At 38.8% G+C, this 23,983-nt stretch overlaps 1 protein-coding gene across 1 annotated transcript in view; it reads left to right on the forward strand.

The window, feature by feature from the left end:
- Positions 1-2,053: 2,053 nt before the first annotated feature.
- The window catches only part of LOC131953008 (uncharacterized), a 49,370-nt gene continuing 27,440 nt past the window's right edge, over positions 2,054-23,983 (forward strand). The window contains exons 1-3 of the mRNA XM_059315981.1: positions 2,054-2,328; positions 21,015-21,184; positions 22,646-22,751. Coding sequence (XP_059171964.1) covers positions 2,296-2,328; positions 21,015-21,184; positions 22,646-22,751 — 309 coding nt within the window. The 5' untranslated portion in view covers positions 2,054-2,295. The remainder of the gene's footprint in view (positions 2,329-21,014; positions 21,185-22,645; positions 22,752-23,983) is intronic.

Raw genomic sequence — 23,983 nt, forward strand, 5'->3', positions numbered from 1 at the left:
TTCAAAACTCATTAAAAATTGTATTGTAAAGAAAAGCAACTTATACTTTAAACAGGATAAAAACACTCATCTGAGATCATTGAGAATAGGTGAAGTAGAGCGTATACAAAAAGCTGAGAGCCGCTTGGGCACCAGGCTAGCCTCACAGCCGTGGTATAGACAGCCACGTGAAGACTGTTTCATGCTTGCCACAGCCCAAGTGCCGACTTTACTTTTTTGAATATCTTTAAATGAAGAATGTTATTTTATTCAGAAAGCATTCCTCTACCAGTCAGTATGCATTAATTTTACCTGAGTGACGTAGTATTTTAGTTATTAGCTTCCTACGGTTGAGCCGGGTACTGTACAGTGAGTAACGAGTAGGGTGGAAGATAAGCCTGGTGAGTACCGAAGTACAGAATCGACCAATACACGGTAATCAAGCCGGTCTCCAAGCCAGTTGGTCGTAGCTTGCCGTGTTGAGGGCTGTCTGGCTATGGCAGACACCTCTTGAGCAAGTAGTGTCCATAAAGAAAGAAAAAAAAAGTTATTGGCTTCTAATGTGGATTAGGATAGTGATATAGATATATTGTTTGTTTACTAATAATATTTTATCATACCAGAGCTAACAAAAGCACTTTATGTGCGAACATTTATATTTTTATATGAATCAATATTAGTTCATGTTGGTGCGCGGACCTTTTGACTACGTGTGTTTTGACCATAGGGGCTTTGCCAATAGGGGCTTTGACCATAGGGGTTTTGACCATAGGGGCTTTGACCATAACGGGGCTTTGACCATAGGGGTTTTGACCATAGGGGCTTTGACCATAAAGGGGCTTTGACCATATGGGTTTTGACCATAGGGGGATTTGACCACAGGGCCGTTGACCATAGGGGGTTTGACCATAGGGGGTTTGACCACAGGTGTTTTCTCAGTAGAGGGTCTTTGATCACAGGCGGTTTGTCAACTGCTGTTTGATCACAAGCGCTGTGTCCGGCTTTGACCACAGGTGGTTTGTCCAATGCTGGCGTTTGATAACAAGCGCTTTGTCCATATATGGTAAGGATTAATTTCAAATGTTGTGTAATTATATTTTAAATTGCGGAAGGATGTAATAATATGTTAATTCATCTGTCATTTAGTTAACCATACAGGTATTATTTATTTGACTATACTGTTGGCATGTTTTTTTTATCCTTTATATAAGCTTTGTATTTTCAAGTACATCTACATTATTTATTTGTGAAACTTGTTATATGTCGCATTATTTGTGTTTCATTTATATTTAAAATAAATCTATATGGCCTAGCACTAGCCTTTATGTGGAGACTAAAATATCGTTCTTTACTTTTTTTTAGTAAAATTCTATTAATCGACTCTAAAAAATGTATGAAATCGTATTAATTGTATCATAAGTTTAAATAAAAAACAAGTTTATACTTTCTATTTTAATATCTATATATTATTGTTAACCTCTTCTGTGGCCAAAGCCCCGCTGTGGTTAAAGCCCCGCTGTGGTCAAACCCCCTATGGTCAAAGCCCCTATGGTCAAACCCCTATAGTCAAAGTACCTAGGACCGTTCATATTTAATGTTATTTATTTTAAATTTAAAAAATCTAATTTTTAAAAATAATCCTTATAAATAAATATTGAAAAAATATGTTAGTGGCTCTTTAAAAACTGGGAAATTTTGTACATTGTAATTTTTGGTTCTTCCGTCTCAAAAGGTTGCCGACCCTTTACCTAGGCTACACACTGTCATGTTTACATAAAAAAAACGGAGCATTATTTGCGGCTACACGGTTTGTTTAACAACGCGACAAGTATCAAATCCATATAATGAACCTCCTGCTTGCCAAAGACTTAACCAGTTTACATGGGAACAATATGTGGTGCTGTCCATGTTTCTGCGACACCATGCCGGGCTAATCAACGTTTGAGGTGTATCAAATACATTTAATGAACCTCCTGCTTGCCAAAGACTTAACCATCTTACATGGGAACAATATGTTGTGCTGATAAGTTGTGCTGTCCCTGTTTCTGCGACACCATGCCGGGCTAATCAACGTTCGGGATTAATTAAATCCATTATAGGAACCTCCTGCTTGCCAAAGACTTAACCAGTGAACATGGAAACATTTTGTGTTCTCCCATTTTTTGCGGCGCCACGCCGGGCTAATAAACTTTTTGACATGCATCAAACACATATAAAAAACTATTAACTTGCCAAAGACTTAGCAGTCTACATGGGAACATCATAAAACCCTATCAGACAAGGGGCGTTGATGACACAGTCGGAACAAGCAACATCATGGGCGACCATTTTTACCAGCAAGTAGACACGGTAAGCTTTTTTTTTTAAATTAATTCACATCTATTATTTCAAACTTTTTAACGAAACATTTACAAGTTACCGTAAGTATGTGTTAGTAATTGTTAGCAGAAAATTAAAATAAAAGTTACATAATTTTGTTACATGCGCAATATTTCATGATAACCAGCAATATTTGTTGTTATTTTTTTTCTGGTTAAGGTTAAAGCAGATTTAATGTTTCAAAGATTTACTTCGAATACCAATATTAGTAAAAGTGAAAAACGTAAACTATCGTCATTGAAAATTTTGAGTGATCTCCCCTAAACTTTCTTGAACATTCCTATATAATATTATTGGGGATGGCAACTCGGGATATAGACATGATTTTTAATCATTTTTTAATTGCTGTAACTTTTTAAAATAGAATAGAATCTCGTAGAAAAAAAATTGCGCACCACTTGAACGGCAAACAATATGTGTATAATAGTACGGAGTATTATTAGTACTATATAAACTCATACACGTTTTCCGAGAAAGCTGAAATAGCGTAAAGTAGAGGCGTCGCGAGGGGGGGGGGGGATGCGGACCGCACAGGGTGTCACCATTTAGGAGGTGACACTAAGACAAAATAGCAAAATGCATGTAAAAAATAAACGATCATTCAAGTTAAATAAAATATTAATAATTGTTAAAAATCTTTTAATTAAGAGCAAAATTGACAAATCCCAACAAGGTTGGGTGGGGGATGGAGTTACACGATAAGGTAAATCTGCTAACGATACAGAAAACAATACTACATCCAGGTATATTTACAACCGCCTATAGATAAACATCGTTAGTATTAACTGTGGACGGTTTAATCTTATCACCACGGGGAGTGGGGGGGGGGGGGGGGGCGGACACCAACTTAATCTTGCAAAATGTGCCTGAGGAAAAAGGTTTTCTTGAGAAGTTCAGCCCAAAATGCGTAGCTTTAAAAAAAGATTAAATGCATACAAAAATATTTTAAAATATATATACACATGCTTATACTCACACTTACATATTATGTATGCGGCTTATATATATATATATATATATATATATATATATATATATATATATATATATATATATATATATATATATATATATATATATATGTATATGCTCTTAATTAAAAGATTTTAAACTCTAATTAATCTTTATATGCCTATATATAGATTTTTTCGGGGGGAGGGGGGGGGGGGGGTTGATACTATTAGGTGCCGCACCGGGTGACACCCGACATAGCGACGCCATTGGTCAACGGAAATTACTCAAAATTCAAAAGAAGGCAGAGCATTGGACCTTTTACTAATGTATTCGTTTATTTTCGTAAATTTCGTTTATCTATCTGAAACAGTACTCAAGTTATAGGTTTTTGAAAAACCAAAAGTAGAATAAAATACATTTCGGAAATTAGCTGAAAATTGTATACAGAACTACACATGTGATATAATATCATTTATGAAATTTCATCAATTTAGCTTTAACTGTACTCAAGAAACACAGTTTACAGACACACACACACACACACACACAGACACTTAGAGAAGAGTGCAAAATTAAAGTTTTCCGACTCAGGGAGGTCTAAAACGTCGAAATTTTAAAAAATCTTTATTTAGATTTTTTTTGCACGATTACATTTTTTTTTTTTTTTTTTTTTTTTTTTTTTTTTTAATACTTTTATTTGCAATTAAAACAAGTACATCAACATCAAATTTTGTAACGCAATTTTGAACACCAAATGAAAACGAAAGGTTTTGCAAATGTACATTATGAATATTTACATGATGTCATGTATTTGATTATAAAAAAAAATTGCAAAGGATGACAGTAAAAGGGGTGAAGGTCAAATGAAAGTGTCAGAAGTCTGGGTGGGGAAAGGAAAGGAAATTTTTCAGAGAGGGTCAATGGGACAGTGAAGCATTTTCTATGTAGGGAAACAACTTAAGTTGACTAGATGAAAGAGTGTTGTAGTGGTCGCATTGAGTTTTCAAAAGGTTGCAGTGTGAAAGATGAGGGGAAAGAGACAAGATTTAGAACTTTAAATAAGTTCTGGATATTGATGTTGCGGTGGGTGGTGGGGTCGTTAGAACAGTTAAAAAGATTGTGGGGTTATCATGTCTGGGGGTAAAGTGGATAGAGGGGGAGAGAGGAGGGGGTAGATTTTTTTTATTTTTTATTAATTCAATTGTTTTAAACATTTAAATCAGTAATAATAATATATTTGATAGATTTTACATAGCATCAAAGACATGAACAATGAACATCAATTGCATATATAATAATCAAAGGGAAAAAATAAAATGGCATAAGAACTAGATTAAAATAAGGTGTGCAAACTAGGTTTCTCTTCACTGCTTAGTTTAGTGTGCTGCGGAGTCAAAAGTTCACACTGTAGCCACCCATGGACAAAAATAGAAACGACTGAGGGAGAAGGGTCTCTGTAATCACGTACTGATCTATCATTCCAAAACTTTCCATGACATAAAATTGACCTTTGGCAATGAGGGCACGTTACCTTGAAATGTCCGCCAGTCCGGTTGAGTGGGGGGGGGGGGAAGTGTGTGTGTGTGTGTTGGCTCTTGCTTTTTAAGGCTCCTTCCTATGCACTTTTTTCATTTTTATATATCAACTGGCTTTACAAGACCAAAATGTTTTTAGCACAATTATTGTTTTTATATTTAAAATAATCCTAGATCGAGGATGTGCTGTTAAAAGCTAAAAGACACTGATCTTCCTGCGATCTTCAAATATTTACGTTTTGTATTTTTTTTCACCGCGAAAACTAAAATATACAATCCACGGTTTGTATAGTCCATTATATTCACACGACATTATACGTCCTTCTATTTTATACCAGTAAAACGCTAGCACCCATACAAATAATACTACACTTAAGATACATTTCCAGCTCTTTACGCTTTTGTGTGTTATTTGTTTTACTATTTACAACAAGCAACCTAGTTAAGTCCAAATACCCTTATGGTGCCTCCGGTATCGGACGCATTATACTATAAAGTCCGGTTGGGGAGCCGGGCGTTTTCCCGAAAGGACACTTGCCCGAATGCGATAAACGACTTCGGGCAAGACTCACTTCGGGCAAGTGTCGTTCGGGAAAACGTCCGACTCCTCAACCGGACTTTATAGTATAATGTCGCATTCGAGCAAGCTTCCATTCGGGAAATCGGCCTTCGCGGGAATTTGTCGTAGACCCGTTCGGTTGCTATTAGGGTGCTAGAATCACTATAGCAGTCAACGAACAGGGATAATACAATTTTATCGATTTCGCATTAATCTGACTAGGGGATTTTGGAGATGTTATAACTGGGTTATTTACTCATCTTTTTTTTTTTTACATTTTTTGTTTTATTGTAATACTTAACTAAGCTGGAGGAAATCCCCTTCAATAATAAAATTCAGAACAAAGATGAATAAAACCCGCCCTGATAATTCAGGTAAGAATGTATATATTTATAGTTTAGAGGTCCCACCACTTATTATAGAAAGCGGGTTAAATTACATTTGCGGGGTTGTGGGCGGGGGTTAAAGCTGAGTAATTTATTGGCGGGTCGCTTTAGCTAACTTAGGTTGAATGGATATTACCATGTATTGAGATTATGCCATTTAAAGTTTCTAAGTACATTCAACGTTTGTGTTATCACACCCCCAAGTCGACCAAGCTTATCCACTAACCGGATATAACTATTCGGCTAGCGACAGGTCTAGGGTTAGGGTTAGGGTTAGTAAAATTTTTATTTTGTTTGTGTGTTTGGGTGGTTGTTGTGGGGTGGGGGAAACCACTGTTATGGGCAGGGTAAAATCTGTTTGGCTTGAGTACAAAATTTTACGGTCATATGCAGCAGATTGTTGTACCCGAGTATGTATTTGTTTGAACAAGATTACCTCCGGTCTAACTTTTCTAATCTCTTTTGTCCTATGGTGCATGTCTAATTAAGTAATCTATTTAAATACGTGTGTATATAGTTTATCCACCACACCACTAAAGTAGTTATAGATGTGTGTTTTTTGATTGATGCCATGCAATCTAGAGATATTGGGACACTTGCCCGAATGCGACAAACGCCCGAATGGACACTTGCCCGAATGCGACAAATGCCCGAATGGACACTTGCCCGAATGCGACAAATGCCCGAATGGACACTTGCCCGAATGGGACAAATGCCCGAATGGACACTTGCCCGTATGCCGTTTGCCCGAAGGCCGATTTGCCCGAATGCGACAAATGCCCGAATGGACACTTGCCCGAATGCGACAAATGCCCGAATGGACACTTGCCCGAATGGGACAAATGCCCGAATGGACACTTGCCCGAATGCGACAAAATAATAAAGAAAGCAAAACTCATTTTAAAATCCGGAGATGAATGAAAATTGTACTTTTGTCTAATTTCATATGGAAGAGAAAGTATTTTTCTACACTTTTTAAATATCAAATACAAATTAATTGAAAATGCCTGCGTGGTAATATATAATATTATTTTTTTCACTTTCTTTTTGCGTAGATGTGTTTTGTTTACCAACATTTTAAATTTAAATTGATTACGAATGATTATTTAGTAATATATAATGTTAACATTTTTCGGGCAAACGGCCTTCGGGCAAGTGGCATTCGGGCATTTGTCGCATTCGGGCAAGTGTCCATTCGAGCATTTGTCCCATTCGGGCAAGTGTCCATTCGGGCATTTGTCTCATCCGGGCAAGTGTCCATTCGGGCATTTGTCGCATTCGGGCAAGTGTCCATTCGGGCGTTTGTCGCATTCGGGCAAGTTTCCATTCGGGAAATCGGCCTTCGGGCAAACGGCAATCGGGCAAGTGTCTTTCGGGAAAACGTCCGGCTCCCCACTTTGTTGTGGGGGTCACACCACTGTGATGTAAGGGTCACACCCACTACGATTTAGGGATCACACAACTCTCTTGTGAGGGTCACATACACTGTGTAATGAGAATCTTACACGTTTCTTAAGAAGATCACATCTCTGTGTTGTGTGTGTCACACCACTGTGTTGTGTGGGTCACACCACTGTGTTGTGTGGGTCACACCACTGTGTTGTGTGGGTCACACCACTATGTTGTGTGGGTCACACCACTGTGTTGTGTGGGTCACACCACTGTGTTGTGTGGGTCACACCACTGTGTTGTGTGTGTCACACCACTATGTTGTGTGGGTCACACCACTGTGTTGTGTGGGTTGACGCCCCACCCTTCTAGACTGTGTGTCACACCACTGTGTTGTGACGCCCCACCCTTTAAGGCTGTGAGTCACACCATTGTATCCTGACTGTAGATCACGAAATTGACACCTCTCTGGGCCTGTCTGTCTTTAAATGGCGACCATTAAGTCAAGTTTTACTGCAGGTGTAGACGGGCAATGAAATCCTTCAAGGTGTCAGGTAAAGCCAACATGACTTTTTGATCCGGCTCCAGTCAACTTGATGGCTTTCTCTGTTCTTTACGAGGTAGACCACTGTCTATATACTGTAGACATAACTAAGACTATAATTAAAGAAAACCGCGACATAACGTCTAACCAATCTAAAGTTAATGAGTTCAAAACAATTTTTGGTAATTTGAAAAAAGTGACCTCAGTAATATTTTCATGTTTAATACTTCTCCAGAATGGAGTTAAAAGTAATTAGCAATAGTCTTACCACCTCCACTGCTAATACCAAGAATACAAGTGACTCCCACCACTTCTTCATTAACTGAATCCCACCTTTCCTTCATTAACTGAATCCCACTTTTCCTTCATTAACTGAATCCCACCTTTCCTTCATTAACTGAATCCCACTTTTCCTTCATTAACTGAATCCCACCTTTCCTTCATTAACTGAATCCCACTTTTCCTTCATTAACTGATTCCCACCGTTCCTACATTAACTGATTCCCACCGTTCCTACATTAACTGACTCCCACCGTTCCTTCATTAACTGACTCCCACCATTCCTACCACCGACTCGCACATATTTCTCAACCCTTACCTCGTACCTCATATTATATAGCTAGTTCGACAACTCGTATCTCAAATAATCTCGTATGTCAGGAAATTCGTGTGTTAAGGTAACAGTATATATATATATATATATATATATATATATATATATATATATATATATATATATATATATATATATGTGTGTGTGTGTGTGTGTGTGTGTGTGTGTATGTGCGTGACTATGGGTATGTATATGTTGGTGTGGGCGAGCGTGCGAGAGGGAATATTTTCGATTAACCAATTGTTTTCCATCAGGCTGACGTAATATCATAAATTTAGCTTTGGCACACGGTTGTCGCTAGCTCGAAGATTTTCTCGGCGAGACCTACCCAACCCCCTCCCCTCATCTATATTTGGAAACAAACTGCTGGCCGTTGTGGTGAGAGAAATGTTCTAAATCAAGTTGCGATCTTTCTGGTGTGTTTTTTTTTTTTAGAATTTATCGAGGCGGTTTCAGGGGCGGAACTACCATGCCGCCAGACCCCGCAGTGGGTTTGTGTGTGTGTGTGTGTGTGTGTGTGTGTGTGTGTGTGTGTGTGTGTGGAGGGGGGGGGGGGGGGTTAGGGAGCGCACAGTCTACCATAATTAATATTTTTAAAAAGTTTAAAATGTTATTTTTGTGCCTTTTTGACTTGATGTTTGGTTAGTAAAAAATTATATTGCAGCTGCAGTACGTCTATCTTTATTTTAGAGTCACTATAACACGCTCTTCCCCAAACATTAAAATCCACTACACAAACTGTAGTATAGAATATAGGAAAAACTTTTGGTTATTCAAGAAATGTGATAGTAATCATGTCTACTTTGAGTCATCTCGCTTGAGTTAGTTTTCTAATAATAGGGGAAACCATCCCAAAATTCTGACGATACTGACGTATAAACATCGACGCTTTGTTGTCCCTTTCAAGTTTCTTTCCGAGTCGACCCCCATCCCACCCTTTTTCATAGCCTCTCATAGAAAAATGTATCGTTCGTAAACATCCTAGCCGTGCATTCACCACTTCAGCACGTGTGTCGGACACTGCAGCACTGGTCAGCAGATTTTTATTTACTTGCAGAGTATTTGATGAATCTAATTCACAAGACAAAGAAGGTCAGACAGTAGCGTAGCGAGGGGGGGGGGGGGGGGGGCGGGGGGGAAACATATGTCCCCGGGCGCCGACCTTAGGGGGCGCCAAAATGGGTTGGAAAAGTAAATTGAAAGGTTGAGGGGGGTGCAAATCGAAAGTTTGAGAGGGGGGGTGCAAATGGAAATCTCGAGGGGGGGCGGGTGCAAATCGAAAGATTTAGGGGGGGGGGGGGGTGCAAATCGAAATCTTGAGGGGGGTGCAAATCGAAAAGTTTGTCCCCGGGCGCTGGGAAGGGTCGCTACGCCTCTGAGGTCAGATTATTTTATATATTATTTAGGAAAAGGTTTATATTTAGTAAATGAATTAATTGAACATTATTTATAGTCAACTACTATTTATAAATGACGATATTTATGGGTGAGGGTCTGGCTTGTTGTAAGTCATTTAAATAGCATATATACATATATATATATATATATATATATATATATATATATATATATATATATATATATATATATATATGAGCCCAAAACATTTTTTGCGGGGGTGGGGGGGGGCTTATTTCTAGTTCTGACATCGGCGTTTGTATTCGTGAGAGAAAGCTAGAGAGAGAGAGAGAGAGAGAGAGAGAGAGAGAGAGAGAGAGAAAGCAACTTCAGAGTAGGATAGAGAAGGGGGGGAGGCAGATCTGTTTAAACTGCTGGGATTGTATAATATCCACACACCTCACCCAACCAAGCACCCCACCAACCCCACCCTCACACAGTCTAAGCAGGCCGCCTGCAGTAGGCCAACTTGATTAACAGGTCAACGTGCTTTAGCTGCTGGTTACAATGACACCAGAAACTTTCTATTCCATATCCATGTACATACGATCAGGTATGTTAAGTTGTGGCCCCGTAATTAAGACAGTTACCACTTAGACAATTTTGAAACAGAACTGCGTAAATTAACTTAACAGATATTGGATACCTTATATCCGAACAGTCTTAAAATAGACAGCCAGTTAAATGAAGCTGGATAAAAATATATAATTTTTTTCTAAAGCTTCGAAGTGAATACAAAATATTTCAATCGCCAGTTTATTTCGTATTACGTTGTTTGTGTTCTATTATCTGGTCGTGTAAAACAACAGAAGTGACTTTTAAATGTATTGTTTACCTGGCCATTCATATTTAACTAAAGTTAACTTTAGAAATAAATTAATAACAAAATAGTATATATAACGGCTTGTTCTCGATTGCCAAAAATTTACATTTTTTTTTTTGTGAATGCAATTTTTGTGAAAGTAATTTTTATGTAAACTGGAATCACTTTTCCGACGTGTCTATCTGCACATTATCAATTTGTGTGCATCCTTTTTCAATAGAACGAATTAAAATTACTGAATGCTTTAAAGTGAAAGTAAAGTTCCCTTTCCAAAACTAACGGTCCATGGGCAAGTGAAGTAGAGTTCACCTGTTTCTGTGACCTCAGCCCTCGAAGTGATAGTGTCGTCAGCATTATGCCTTTACTTTACGACAGAGCTGGGTGGACTTATGGGTCTACTGACTTGAACCCGAATTCGAAATAGAGACCACTCCGTCCCTACTAAATGAACTTAAATTTAAATGATTTCCTTCCTACAATAGCATCACAAGTTGACTGCGGTCGGCGCAGGGTGACGCCATTTAGGGGGTGGCACCAAATTTAAAAAAATAAAGTTAGGAAAAACTATTTTGTCCCGTTAAGATAATTTTAAAATGTGGGGACCAGGGATGACACAATATGTAGAAAACAAATTTGTTAGAAGGATGGGGTGACACCATGTGACTACACCGGGTGGCACACGACCTAGTTTCGCCACGCCTTTGTCTACCTACTCCACCCCTCATGTTTCTTTATATATCATCTAGCTCCATAGGTTTTATATGAATATAAGTTTTTAAACAAATGTTTTTAATGGGCAAAATATTTTTTTAGCATATGAATTCACAATTCACACTTTACCTCTTGTAAATATGAAAACTATTATCTTAAATGTGACAATACTATATGTGTAAGCCATTGGCTCTACAGCTCTAAGCAGTGCTTCTCTTAGACTTTTTTCTCCATACACACACTTTGAATGTCCTCTCTCTACAACACGCTTCCTTCTATCTCCATACACACACTTTGAATGTCCTCTCTCTACAACACGCTTCCTTCTATCTCCATACACACACTCTTAATGTCCTCTCTCTACAACACGCTTCCTTCTATCTCCATACACACACTCTTAATGTCCTCTCTCTACAACACGCTTCCTTCTATCTCCATACACACACTTTGAATGTCCTCTCTCTACAACACGCTTCCTTCTATCTCCATACACACACTCTTAATGTCCTCTCTCTACAACACGCTTCCTTCTATCTCCATACACACACTTTGAATGTCCTCTCTCTACAACACGCTTCCTTCTATCTCCATACACACACTTTGAATGTCCTCTCTATACAACACGCTTCCTTCTATCTCCATACACACACTTTGAATGTCCTCTCTCTACAACACGCTTCCTTCTATCTCCATACACACACTTTGAATGTCCTCTCTCTACAACACGCTTCATTCTATCTCCATACACACACTCTTAATGTCCTCTCTCTACAACACGCTTCCTTCTATCTCCATACACACACTTTGAATGTCCTCTCTCTACAACACGCTTCCTTCTATCTCCATACACACACTCTTAATGTCCTCTCTCTACAACACGCTTCCTTCTATCTCCATACACACACTTTGAATGTCCTCTCTCTACAACACGCTTCCTTCTATCTCCATACACACACTCTTAATGTCCTCTCTCTACAACACGCTTCCTTCTATCTCCATACACACACTTTGAATGTCCTCTCTCTACAACACGCTTCCTTCTATCTCCATACACACACTTTGAATGTCCTCTCTCTACAACACGCTTCCTTCTATCTCCATACACACACTCTTAATGTCCTCTCTCTACAACACGCTTCCTTCTATCTCCATACACACACTTTGAATGTCCTCTCTCTACAACACGCTTCCTTCTATCTCCATACACACACTCTTAATGTCCTCTCTCTACAACACGCTTCCTTCTATCTCCATACACACACTCTTAATGTCCTCTCTCTACAACACGCTTCCTTCTATCTCCATACACACACTTTGAATGTCCTCTCTCTACAACACGCTTCCTTCTATCTCCATACACACACTCTTAATGTCCTCTCTCTACAACACGCTTCCTTCTATCTCCATACACACACTCTTAATGTCCTCTCTCTACAACACGCTTCCTTCTATCTCCATACACACACTTTGAATGTCCTCTCTCTACAACACGCTTCCTTCTATCTCCATACACACACTTTGAATGTCCTCTCTATACAACACGCTTCCTTCTATCTCCATACACACACTTTGAATGTCCTCTCTCTACAACACGCTTCCTTCTATCTCCATACACACACTTTGAATGTCCTCTCTCTACAACACGCTTCCTTCTATCTCCATACACACACTCTTAATGTCCTCTCTCTACAACACGCTTCCTTCTATCTCCATACACACACTTTGAATGTCCTCTCTCTACAACACGCTTCCTTCTATCTCCATACACACACTCTTAATGTCCTCTCTCTACAACACGCTTCCTTCTATCTCCATACACACACTTTGAATGTCCTCTCTCTACAACACGCTTCCTTCTATCTCCATACACACACTTTGAATGTCCTCTCTCTACAACACGCTTCCTTCTATCTCCATACACACACTTTGAATGTCCTCTCTCTACAACACGCTTCCTTCTATCTCCATACACACACTTTGAATGTCCTCTCTCTACAACACGCTTCCTTCTATCTCCATACACACACTCTTAATGTCCTCTCTCTACAACACGCTTCCTTCTATCTCCATACACACACTTTGAATGTCCTCTCTCTACAACACGCTTCCTTCTATCTCCATACACACACTCTTAATGTCCTCTCTCTACAACACGCTTCCTTCTATCTCCATACACACACTTTGAATGTCCTCTCTCTACAACACGCTTCCTTCTATCTCCATACACACACTTTGAATGTCCTCTCTCTACAACACGCTTCCTTCTATCTCCATACACACACTTTGAATGTCCTCTCTCTACAACACGCTTCCTTCTATCTCCATACACACACTCTTAATGTCCTCTCTCTACAACACGCTTCCTTCTATCTCCATACACACACTTTGAATGTCCTCTCTCTACAACACGCTTCCTTCTATCTCCATACACACACTTTGAATGTCCTCTCTCTACAACACGCTTCCTTCTATCTCCATACACACACTCTTAATGTCCTCTCTCTACAACACGCTTCCTTCTATCTCCATACACACACTCTTAATGTCCTCTCTCTACAACACGCTTCCTTCTATCTCCATACACACACTTTGAATGTCCTCTCTCTACAACACGCTTCCTTCTATCTCCATACACACACTCTTAATGTCCTCTCTCTACAACACGCTTCCTTCTATCTCCATACACACACTCTTAATGTCCTCTCTCTACAACACGCTTCCTTCTATCTCCATACACACACTTTGAATGTCCTCTCTCTACAACACGCTTCCTTCTATCTCCATACACACACTCTTAATGTCCTCTCTCTACAACACGCTTCCTTCTATCTCCATACACACACTTTGAATGTCCTCTCTCTACAACACGCTTCCTTCTATCTCCATACACACACTTTGAATGTCCTCTCTCTACAACACGCTTCCTTCTATCTCCATACACACACTTTGAATGTCCTCTCTCTACAACACGCTTCCTTCTATCTCCATACACACACTCTTAATGTCCTCTCTCTACAACACGCTTCCTTCTATCTCCATACACACACTCTTAATGTCCTCTCTCTACAACACGCTTCCTTCTATCTCCATACACACACTTTGAATGTCCTCTCTCTACAACACGCTTCCTTCTATCTCCATACACACACTCTTAATGTCCTCTCTCTACAACACGCTTCCTTCTATCTCCATACACACACTCTTAATGTCCTCTCTCTACAACACGCTTCCTTCTATCTCCATACACACACTTTGAATGTCCTCTCTCTACAACACGCTTCCTTCTATCTCCATACACACACTCTTAATGTCCTCTCTCTACAACACGCTTCCTTCTATCTCCATACACACACTTTGAATGTCCTCTCTCTACAACACGCTTCCTTCTATCTCCATACACACACTCTTAATGTCCTCTCTCTACAACAGGCTTCCTTCTATCTCCATACACACACTTTGAATGTCCTCTCTCTACAACACGCTTCCTTCTATCTCCATACACACACTCTTAATGTCCTCTCTCTACAACACGCTTCCTTCTATCTCCATACACACACTCTTAATGTCCTCTCTCTACAACACGCTTCCTTCTATCTCCATACACACACTCTTAATGTCCTCTCTCTACAACACGCTTCCTTCTATCTCCATACACACACTTTGAATGTCCTCTCTCTACAACACGCTTCCTTCTATCTCCATACACACACTTTGAATGTCCTCTCTCTACAACACGCTTCCTTCTATCTCCATACACACACTCTTAATGTCCTCTCTCTACAACACGCTTCCTTCTATCTCCATACACACACTTTGAATGTCCTCTCTCTACAACACGCTTCCTTCTATCTCCATACACACACTCTTAATGTCCTCTCTCTACAACACGCTTCCTTCTATCTCCATACACACACTTTGAATGTCCTCTCTCTACAACACGCTTCCTTCTATCTCCATACACACACTCTTAATGTCCTCTCTCTACAACACGCTTCCTTCTATCTCCATACACACACTTTGAATGTCCTCTCTCTACAACACGCTTCCTTCTATCTCCATACACACACTCTTAATGTCCTCTCTCTACAACACGCTTCCTTCTATCTCCATACACACACTTTGAATGTCCTCTCTCTACAACGCGCTTCCTTCTATCTCCATACACACACTCTTAATGTCCTCTCTCTACAACACGCTTCCTTCTATCTCCATACACACACTCTTAATGTCCTCTCTCTACAACACGCTTCCTTCTATCTCCATACACACACTCTTAATGTCCTCTCTCTACAACACGCTTCCTTCTATTTCCATACACACACTTTGAATGTCCTCTCTCTACAACACGCTTCCTTCTATCTCCATACACACACTTTGAATGTCCTCTCTCTACAACACGCTTCCTTCTATCTCCATACACATACTTTGAATGTCCTCTCTCTACAACACGCTTCCTTCTATCTCCATACACACACTCTTAATGTCCTCTCTCTACAACACGCTTCCTTCTATCTCCATACACACACTTTGAATGTCCTCTCTCTACAACACGCTTCCTTCTATCTCCATACACACACTCTTAATGTCCTCTCTCTACAACACGCTTCCTTCTATCTCCATACACACACTTTGAATGTCCTCTCTCTACAACACGCTTCCTTCTATCTCCATACACACACTCTTAATGTCCTCTCTCTACAACACGCTTCCTTCTATCTCCATACACACACTTTGAATGTCCTCTCTCTACAACACGCTTCCTTCTATCTCCATACACACACTCTTAATGTCCTCTCTCTACAACACGCTTCCTTCTATCTCCATACACACACTTTGAATGTCCTCTCTCTACAACACGCTTCCTTCTATCTCCATACACACACTTTGAATGTCCTCTCTCTACAACACGCTTCCTTCTATCTCCATACACACACTCTTAATGTCCTCTCTCTACAACACGCTTCCTTCTATCTCCATACACACACTCTTAATGTCCTCTCTCTACAACACGCTTCCTTCTATCTCCATACACACACTTTGAATGTCCTCTCTCTACAACACGCTTCCTTCTATCTCCATACACACACTCTTAATGTCCTCTCTCTACAACACGCTTCCTTCTATCTCCATACACACACTCTTAATGTCCTCTCTCTACAACACGCTTCCTTCTATCTCCATACACACACTTTGAATGTCCTCTCTCTACAACACGCTTCCTTCTATCTCCATACACACACTCTTAATGTCCTCTCTCTACAACACGCTTCCTTCTATCTCCATACACACACTTTGAATGTCCTCTCTCTACAACACGCTTCCTTCTATCTCCATACACACACTTTGAATGTCCTCTCTATACAACACGCTTCCTTCTATCTCCATACACACACTTTGAATGTCCTCTCTATACAACACGCTTCCTTCTATCTCCATACACACACTTTGAATGTCCTCTCTCTACAACACGCTTCCTTCTATCTCCATACACACACTTTGAATGTCCTCTCTCTACAACACGCTTCCTTCTATCTCCATACACACACTTTGAATGTCCTCTCTCTACAACACGCTTCCTTCTATCTCCATACACACACTTTGAATGTCCTCTCTCTACAACACGCTTCCTTCTATCTCCATACACACACTCTTAATGTCCTCTCTCTACAACACGCTTCCTTCTATCTCCATACACACACTTTGAATGTCCTCTCTCTACAACACGCTTCCTTCTATCTCCATACACACACTCTTAATGTCCTCTCTCTACAACACGCTTCCTTCTATCTCCATACACACACTTTGAATGTCCTCTCTCTACAACACGCTTCCTTCTATCTCCATACACACACTCTTAATGTCCTCTCTCTACAACACGCTTCCTTCTATCTCCATACACACACTTTGAATGTCCTCTCTCTACAACACGCTTCCTTCTATCTCCATACACACACTTTGAATGTCCTCTCTCTACAACACGCTTCCTTCTATCTCCATACACACACTCTTAATGTCCTCTCTCTACAACACGCTTCCTTCTATCTCCATACACACACTCTTAATGTCCTCTCTCTACAACACGCTTCCTTCTATCTCCATACACACACTTTGAATGTCCTCTCTCTACAACACGCTTCCTTCTATCTCCATACACACACTTTGAATGTCCTCTCTCTACAACACGCTTCCTTCTATCTCCATACACACACTTTGAATGTCCTCTCTCTACAACACGCTTCCTTCTATCTCCATACACACACTCTTAATGTCCTCTCTCTACAACACGCTTCCTTCTATCTCCATACACACACTCTTAATGTCCTCTCTCTACAACACGCTTCCTTCTATCTCCATACACATACTTTGAATGTCCTCTCTCTACAACACGCTTCCTTCTATCTCCATACACACACTCTTAATGTCCTCTCTCTACAACACGCTTCCTTCTATCTCCATACACACACTTTGAATGTCCTCTCTCTACAACACGCTTCCTTCTATCTCCATACACACACTCTTAATGTCCTCTCTCTACAACACGCTTCCTTCTATCTCCATACACACACTTTGAATGTCCTCTCTCTACAACACGCTTCCTTCTATCTCCATACACACACTCTTAATGTCCTCTCTCTACAACACGCTTCCTTCTATCTCCATACACACACTTTGAATGTCCTCTCTCTACAACACGCTTCCTTCTATCTCCATACACACACTTTGAATGTCCTCTCTCTACAACACGCTTCCTTCTATCTCCATACACACACTCTTAATGTCCTCTCTCTACAACACGCTTCCTTCTATCTCCATACACACACTCTTAATGTCCTCTCTCTACAACACGCTTCCTTCTATCTCCATACACACACTCTTAATGTCCTCTCTCTACAACACGCTTCCTTCTATCTCCATACACACACTCTTAATGTCCTCTCTCTACAACACGCTTCCTTCTATCTCCATACACACACTTTGAATGTCCTCTCTCTACAACACGCTTCCTTCTATCTCCATACACACACTCTTAATGTCCTCTCTCTACAACACGCTTCCTTCTATCTCCATACACACACTTTGAATGTCCTCTCTCTACAACACGCTTCCTTCTATCTCCATACACACACTTTGAATGTCCTCTCTCTACAACACGCTTCCTTCTATCTCCATACACACACTTTGAATGTCCTCTCTCTACAACACGCTTCCTTCTATCTCCATACACACACTCTTAATGTCCTCTCTCTACAACACGCTTCCTTCTATCTCCATACACACACTTTGAATGTCCTCTCTCTACAACACGCTTCCTTCTATCTCCATACACACACTCTTAATGTCCTCTCTCTACAACACGCTTCCTTCTATCTCCATACACACACTTTGAATGTCCTCTCTCTACAACACGCTTCCTTCTATCTCCATACACACACTCTTAATGTCCTCTCTCTACAACACGCTTCCTTCTATCTCCATACACACACTTTGAATGTCCTCTCTCTACAACACGCTTCCTTCTATCTCCATACACACACTCTTAATGTCCTCTCTCTACAACACGCTTCCTTCTATCTCCATACACACACTTTGAATGTCCTCTCTCTACAACACGCTTCCTTCTATCTCCATACACACACTCTTAATGTCCTCTCTCTACAACACGCTTCCTTCTATCTCCATACACACACTCTTAATGTCCTCTCTCTACAACACGCTTCCTTCTATCTCCATACACACACTCTTAATGTCCTCTCTCTACAACACGCTTCCTTCTATCTCCATACACACACTTTGAATGTCCTCTCTCTACAACACGCTTCCTTCTATCTCCATACACACACTCTTAATGTCCTCTCTCTACAACACGCTTCCTTCTATCTCCATACACACACTTTGAATGTCCTCTCTCTACAACACGCTTCCTTCTATCTCCATACACACACTCTTAATGTCCTCTCTCTACAACACGCTTCCTTCTATCTCCATACACACACTCTTAATGTCCTCTCTCTACAACACGCTTCCTTCTATCTCCATACACACACTCTTAATGTCCTCTCTCTACAACACGCTTCCTTCTATCTCCATACACACACCCTGGATGTCCTCTTGAATGGCGTGGTGATGTTTCTCGTGGTTAATTTAAGTATTCGGCGAGTTCATACAAGGCGTAGCAATGGGGGGGGGGGGGGGCAGGGGGGACATATGTCTCCGGGCGCCGACCTTAGGGGCGCCAAATTGGGTTGTAAAAACAATTTAAAATGTCATTTTAGCTGCATCTTTGCAGTTTGGGGGGTGGGGGTGCAAATCGAAAAGCTGAGGAGGGGAGGGTGGTGCAAATCGAAAGTTTGCTCCCGAGGGGGGCGCCAAATTGAAAGTTTGTCCCCGGGTGCCGGGAAGGGTCGCTACGCCTCTGATACAAAGTGCCAACTTTTCACTTTATTATGAGCAAATATAGATGTGTGTTTCCATTGGTTAAAGTAGCTCACTCCGAAAATGTACTCCTCTTTAAGCTACGGTTTTAATCTTCTACAATTAATTAAATAGAATCTTCCATGAACAAAATATGCTCTAAAATGTATAACTTTAATGATGTTAATATTTTTTTTAGGTTAAATTTATAAATAAAACGTGAGTGATCTCCCCTAAACTTTCTCGAATATTCTTACATAAAACAACGGGGGATGGCAACTCGGGATATACTTATTAAACTAGGCCTATATAATAATAAATATCAACAATAAACACTCCCTTTGCTATTAGAATAATTAACTACTCCCTATTTCAAGGTACTTCCTTTTAAATATTATTGTTCTTGTTATAATGACACATTTCACTCTATTTTTGGCTTATTACCTGTCGTCACTGTTTTGAGTAAAATTTACTAGATAGATCTAAAACTAAACCTATTATAGAAGGTGAGTATTCTAAGTATAAAAAGATTGTTAGATCTAGATCTAGATTAGATCTAGATTCTATATGCCATATGCAAAATACAGCTAGTGAAACTAGAAAAAGAGGTAAAACCTTAGTTAGTATAGTAAAGTTTAGCCAGTTTAGCGACGTAAATTCGGCCTAAACTTAAAGTTTAAGTCTTAAACTTAACTACTATTTATTAGATCTAGTCCTATAGGCCTAGTTATTATTATTATAGTAATGAGGGGGAGAGTGAGGTAAATCTCCATTTTAGCGTATTTTATTCGCCCCTTCACGTTCACCTCCGGTTGAGCGTATTTTATTGTAAACACAACCGAAACACACAAGGTTAATAATTTGTAATTTTTTTTTACTATCATGATGCCATTGTTACTTACTTAAATCTAGATCTATATTTATGTGTCATTATTAAGTGACGGTTGTTGTTTTGTTTTTCTTTTACAAAATTAATCAATTATCACATATCTAATTGTAAAAATCATAACATAATCATCTGGTGGAAATAATTTTGGGGTTTTATAAAAAATTTTGTTTAACAATACACACTGATTACTTTAAAAAATCTTGTAATTATAACACGCAAATCAAAACCTTTTCTTGACCAGCAATCAGTATTGAAAATTGTCTGATTCCCTATCCCTACAGTAACCTAACCCTAACCCAAGCTTCAACCCTAACATAACCTAACCCTAACACTAGCGCAGCTATTAAGGTCACTGTGCATGTTCAGAACTATTGAGTTCGTATTTTCTGCCAAAACATATTTTTACGAGTAGACACTTCGTTGTAAATAATTCATGTTTACAGGGCATACAGGTGACTTTTGAAGAAACATTTAACAGCAGCATAGTAGCAGCAACAGCGATGATCTTTATATGCGTGGGTGTAATTATGAGCCTATTCAACAAAAGAGATCCTGTCCCGCAGCTAACTAAGAGATGGAGAGCTATAATTGGAATTGGCGTCATCGCAGTCTTGTGAGTTTTCATTTATTGAATTTATACCTCGGCTTTTAACTTACTAAACCGCATACAAACACTGATGAAATTATAGGCTAGCAGATTTATTTTAATTTTAAAAAAAAAACTTTAATTCTGCTTAAATAAGTTTGCTCTGGAGTTGAACTTTACAAATTTACTCTATAACTGGGATAGTTATTACTTATATTATTGTATTAAAAATATAAATGATATTTAAAAAACAAATTACACAGTAGTGTTGTTTATACTTTTTTTGTGTGTTTATTGGTAAAGGTAAAAAAGAAAAAGCCCGGGGAGTAGTTGTGTTTTTAACCGGTTGATAAAAATGGATTTTTATTTCATTTTATGAGCATACGTGTAAAACTAAATGTCAGCTTAAAATCGAAATATTAAGATGTCTAAGTGAGTATACATGTCAGCAGCGTAGTTCAAGTGTTTCAAGAGAAAGTTACATAAGGAAATTTAATCAAATACTTTTCAAAATACTTATCAAATACTTATCTTTACCAACCCACCTGAATTTTTTACAACGTATAGCCGTAACTTTTCTTTTAAATCAGGTCACAAACTAAAAGACTAGTTTGAAAAGGACAATAAGACACCATCATTCATGTAGATTTCTTTTCGAAGTGAAAATAATTAGCCTTGGAAGCAGTGGTGTAGCCAGGATTATCTATGTCATTGTATGTCATTGCTTCGCTATGATGTAAAATAAATTGAAAGTAGTACTCTGGAGAAAAAACACACAATGTAGGCCGCCAAAACAAAACAATTTATCATTCTAACCAAAAAACAAACAAAATATACACACAATAAACGCAACACAATCTGTTTTGTAATCCTTGTAAAAAAACAATTTGACATAATGATTCCTAGAATATTAAGACAAACAAACTAGGGGAAATAATCACTCTCTTAATATCAATTTGTATTTCTACAAATTTAATTGTAAATGTCAAAACAGGTCAATAATTACTTTAGTATGTTGCATAAAAGCTTAATTTTATTCGTTTTTACAAAAATATGTTGTCTACAATCAGAATTAAATATAATGTCATCATAAATGCTAAAATCTTACAGCATCATGTAAGTTTATAAATCAGAGTTGGTATAAAACTACTCTTTTCAATTATATGTTAAAACTAAATCTAATAGGTGGAACATTTTAAATAATTGCCCACATGTATCTAAAACATAGTCTTACAGTTTAGATCACACATTTTTTAATTAGCTACTGATTTTTGTATTCTTTAAAGTTCCTATATTTTTCTATGTGACATAAGTAAGCTGGGTTTAGATATATACCTACAAACTTTCATCCGTCTCGTATTCTCGCTGGATGCAAAAAGGCAGAAGTCAAAATCAAGTTGGTTCATTACCTAACTATCTTTTCTGCTGGAAAAGCACAAACAGTATTTATTTTGTTTTATTTCTCAAACTGTGTTCACTGTTTTTTAGTGTTTGCACCTGCATGTTGTTTTATTGCAACGAAAACATTACAAATGCAGTGCGAACATCTGCTAACCAACTTGCTCAACCTCCTTGCTCGAACTCAACATTCCATGTAAGTGTTATTAATGTACACCCTGCTTATATGAATATAATTTATTTAATTTAAACATTTAAATCTATATCTAAAAATAATACACTGGATCATAATATAGAAATTTTAATATCCACCTAAAAAGTTTCTAAATAATATTTTGAAATATTATTCACCAAACTGGTAATGCTGTTTAAAATTATAGATTATTTTGACTGTCAATAAAAAGCTTTGTCCAATATATGAATTATTACAGAAAATATAAGTTTTTCTTTCAACTTTAGTTTTAATATTTTGAAGTGCACGTACACTAGGAAACTATGTTAATTCCTTAGTCATAAGGCGTTAGAGTAACCTTCATTTTTAAACAAACTTTGGGATATGTCAGTGACATAGGTTTTTAATTACTCCCAATTCCAACTATTTGCCCTAATTGTCATTGACTGTGAGAATTTGGATGCTAAAATACTTTTGTACATAAATTCTTCAAAAGTTATCTGATTAATCTATGAATAGGATAAAGCAGGACACTAAGAGCCCTGTGGTATAAGGACCCAGTAAGCACCCCACCCCTATAAAACTACTAATATACTTCTGATGTACCAACTACTGCTGTTCTTTAATAACAGAGAAGCAGAGGATTCATCTATATATATAATTCTCTTCTGGGAGCCTTTAGAAAACAAGCTGCAAGCGCGCCTTACAGTCCCCTCTCTTCCTCTCTATCGCTACCACCCCCCACCCCAACATGGCCTGGTGAGCTGGGGTCACGCTGTTTACATTTTACAATCATAGAGACGGGTTTGGTGACGGCTATTAGGGGCAGATAATTTAGTTTGAAACGATTTTAAACTTAGAGGAGGTAACTAAGAGGAGGCTGCTTTCACCTGGCGGGGGGGGGGGGGGGGGGGGGGGGGGAGGGTTTTTTTTAGTGTTTTTAAGCAAATTTTTTCAGTTGCATCATTGGTACTGTCGAATTCACAAATTATAAATTACTGAAAAGTGGAAAAAAAAAACCAACTAAATAGCGGCGTATGATACGCAGCGGGTCGGCTCGTTTTATGTAATTTATGACCCACTTGGCCCAGCAGGGAGAAGATTAGACAGGAGTTAATCCCACTGCTCTTTCCCCAAATTTCTCATATCCATAAAACCATTTTTTAAAAACTTTTTTCCAAATTGACATAACTTAGGAAACTTCACTTTTTAATAAAACAGAGTTTTCCAAGACCATTCTTTCTTCCTGTATTAAA

This window comes from Physella acuta, unplaced genomic scaffold (genome assembly GCF_028476545.2).
Source record: "Physella acuta isolate Inbredline_101_S28 unplaced genomic scaffold, ASM2847654v3 ptg000899l, whole genome shotgun sequence".
NCBI classification, from domain to species: domain Eukaryota; kingdom Metazoa; phylum Mollusca; class Gastropoda; family Physidae; genus Physella; species Physella acuta.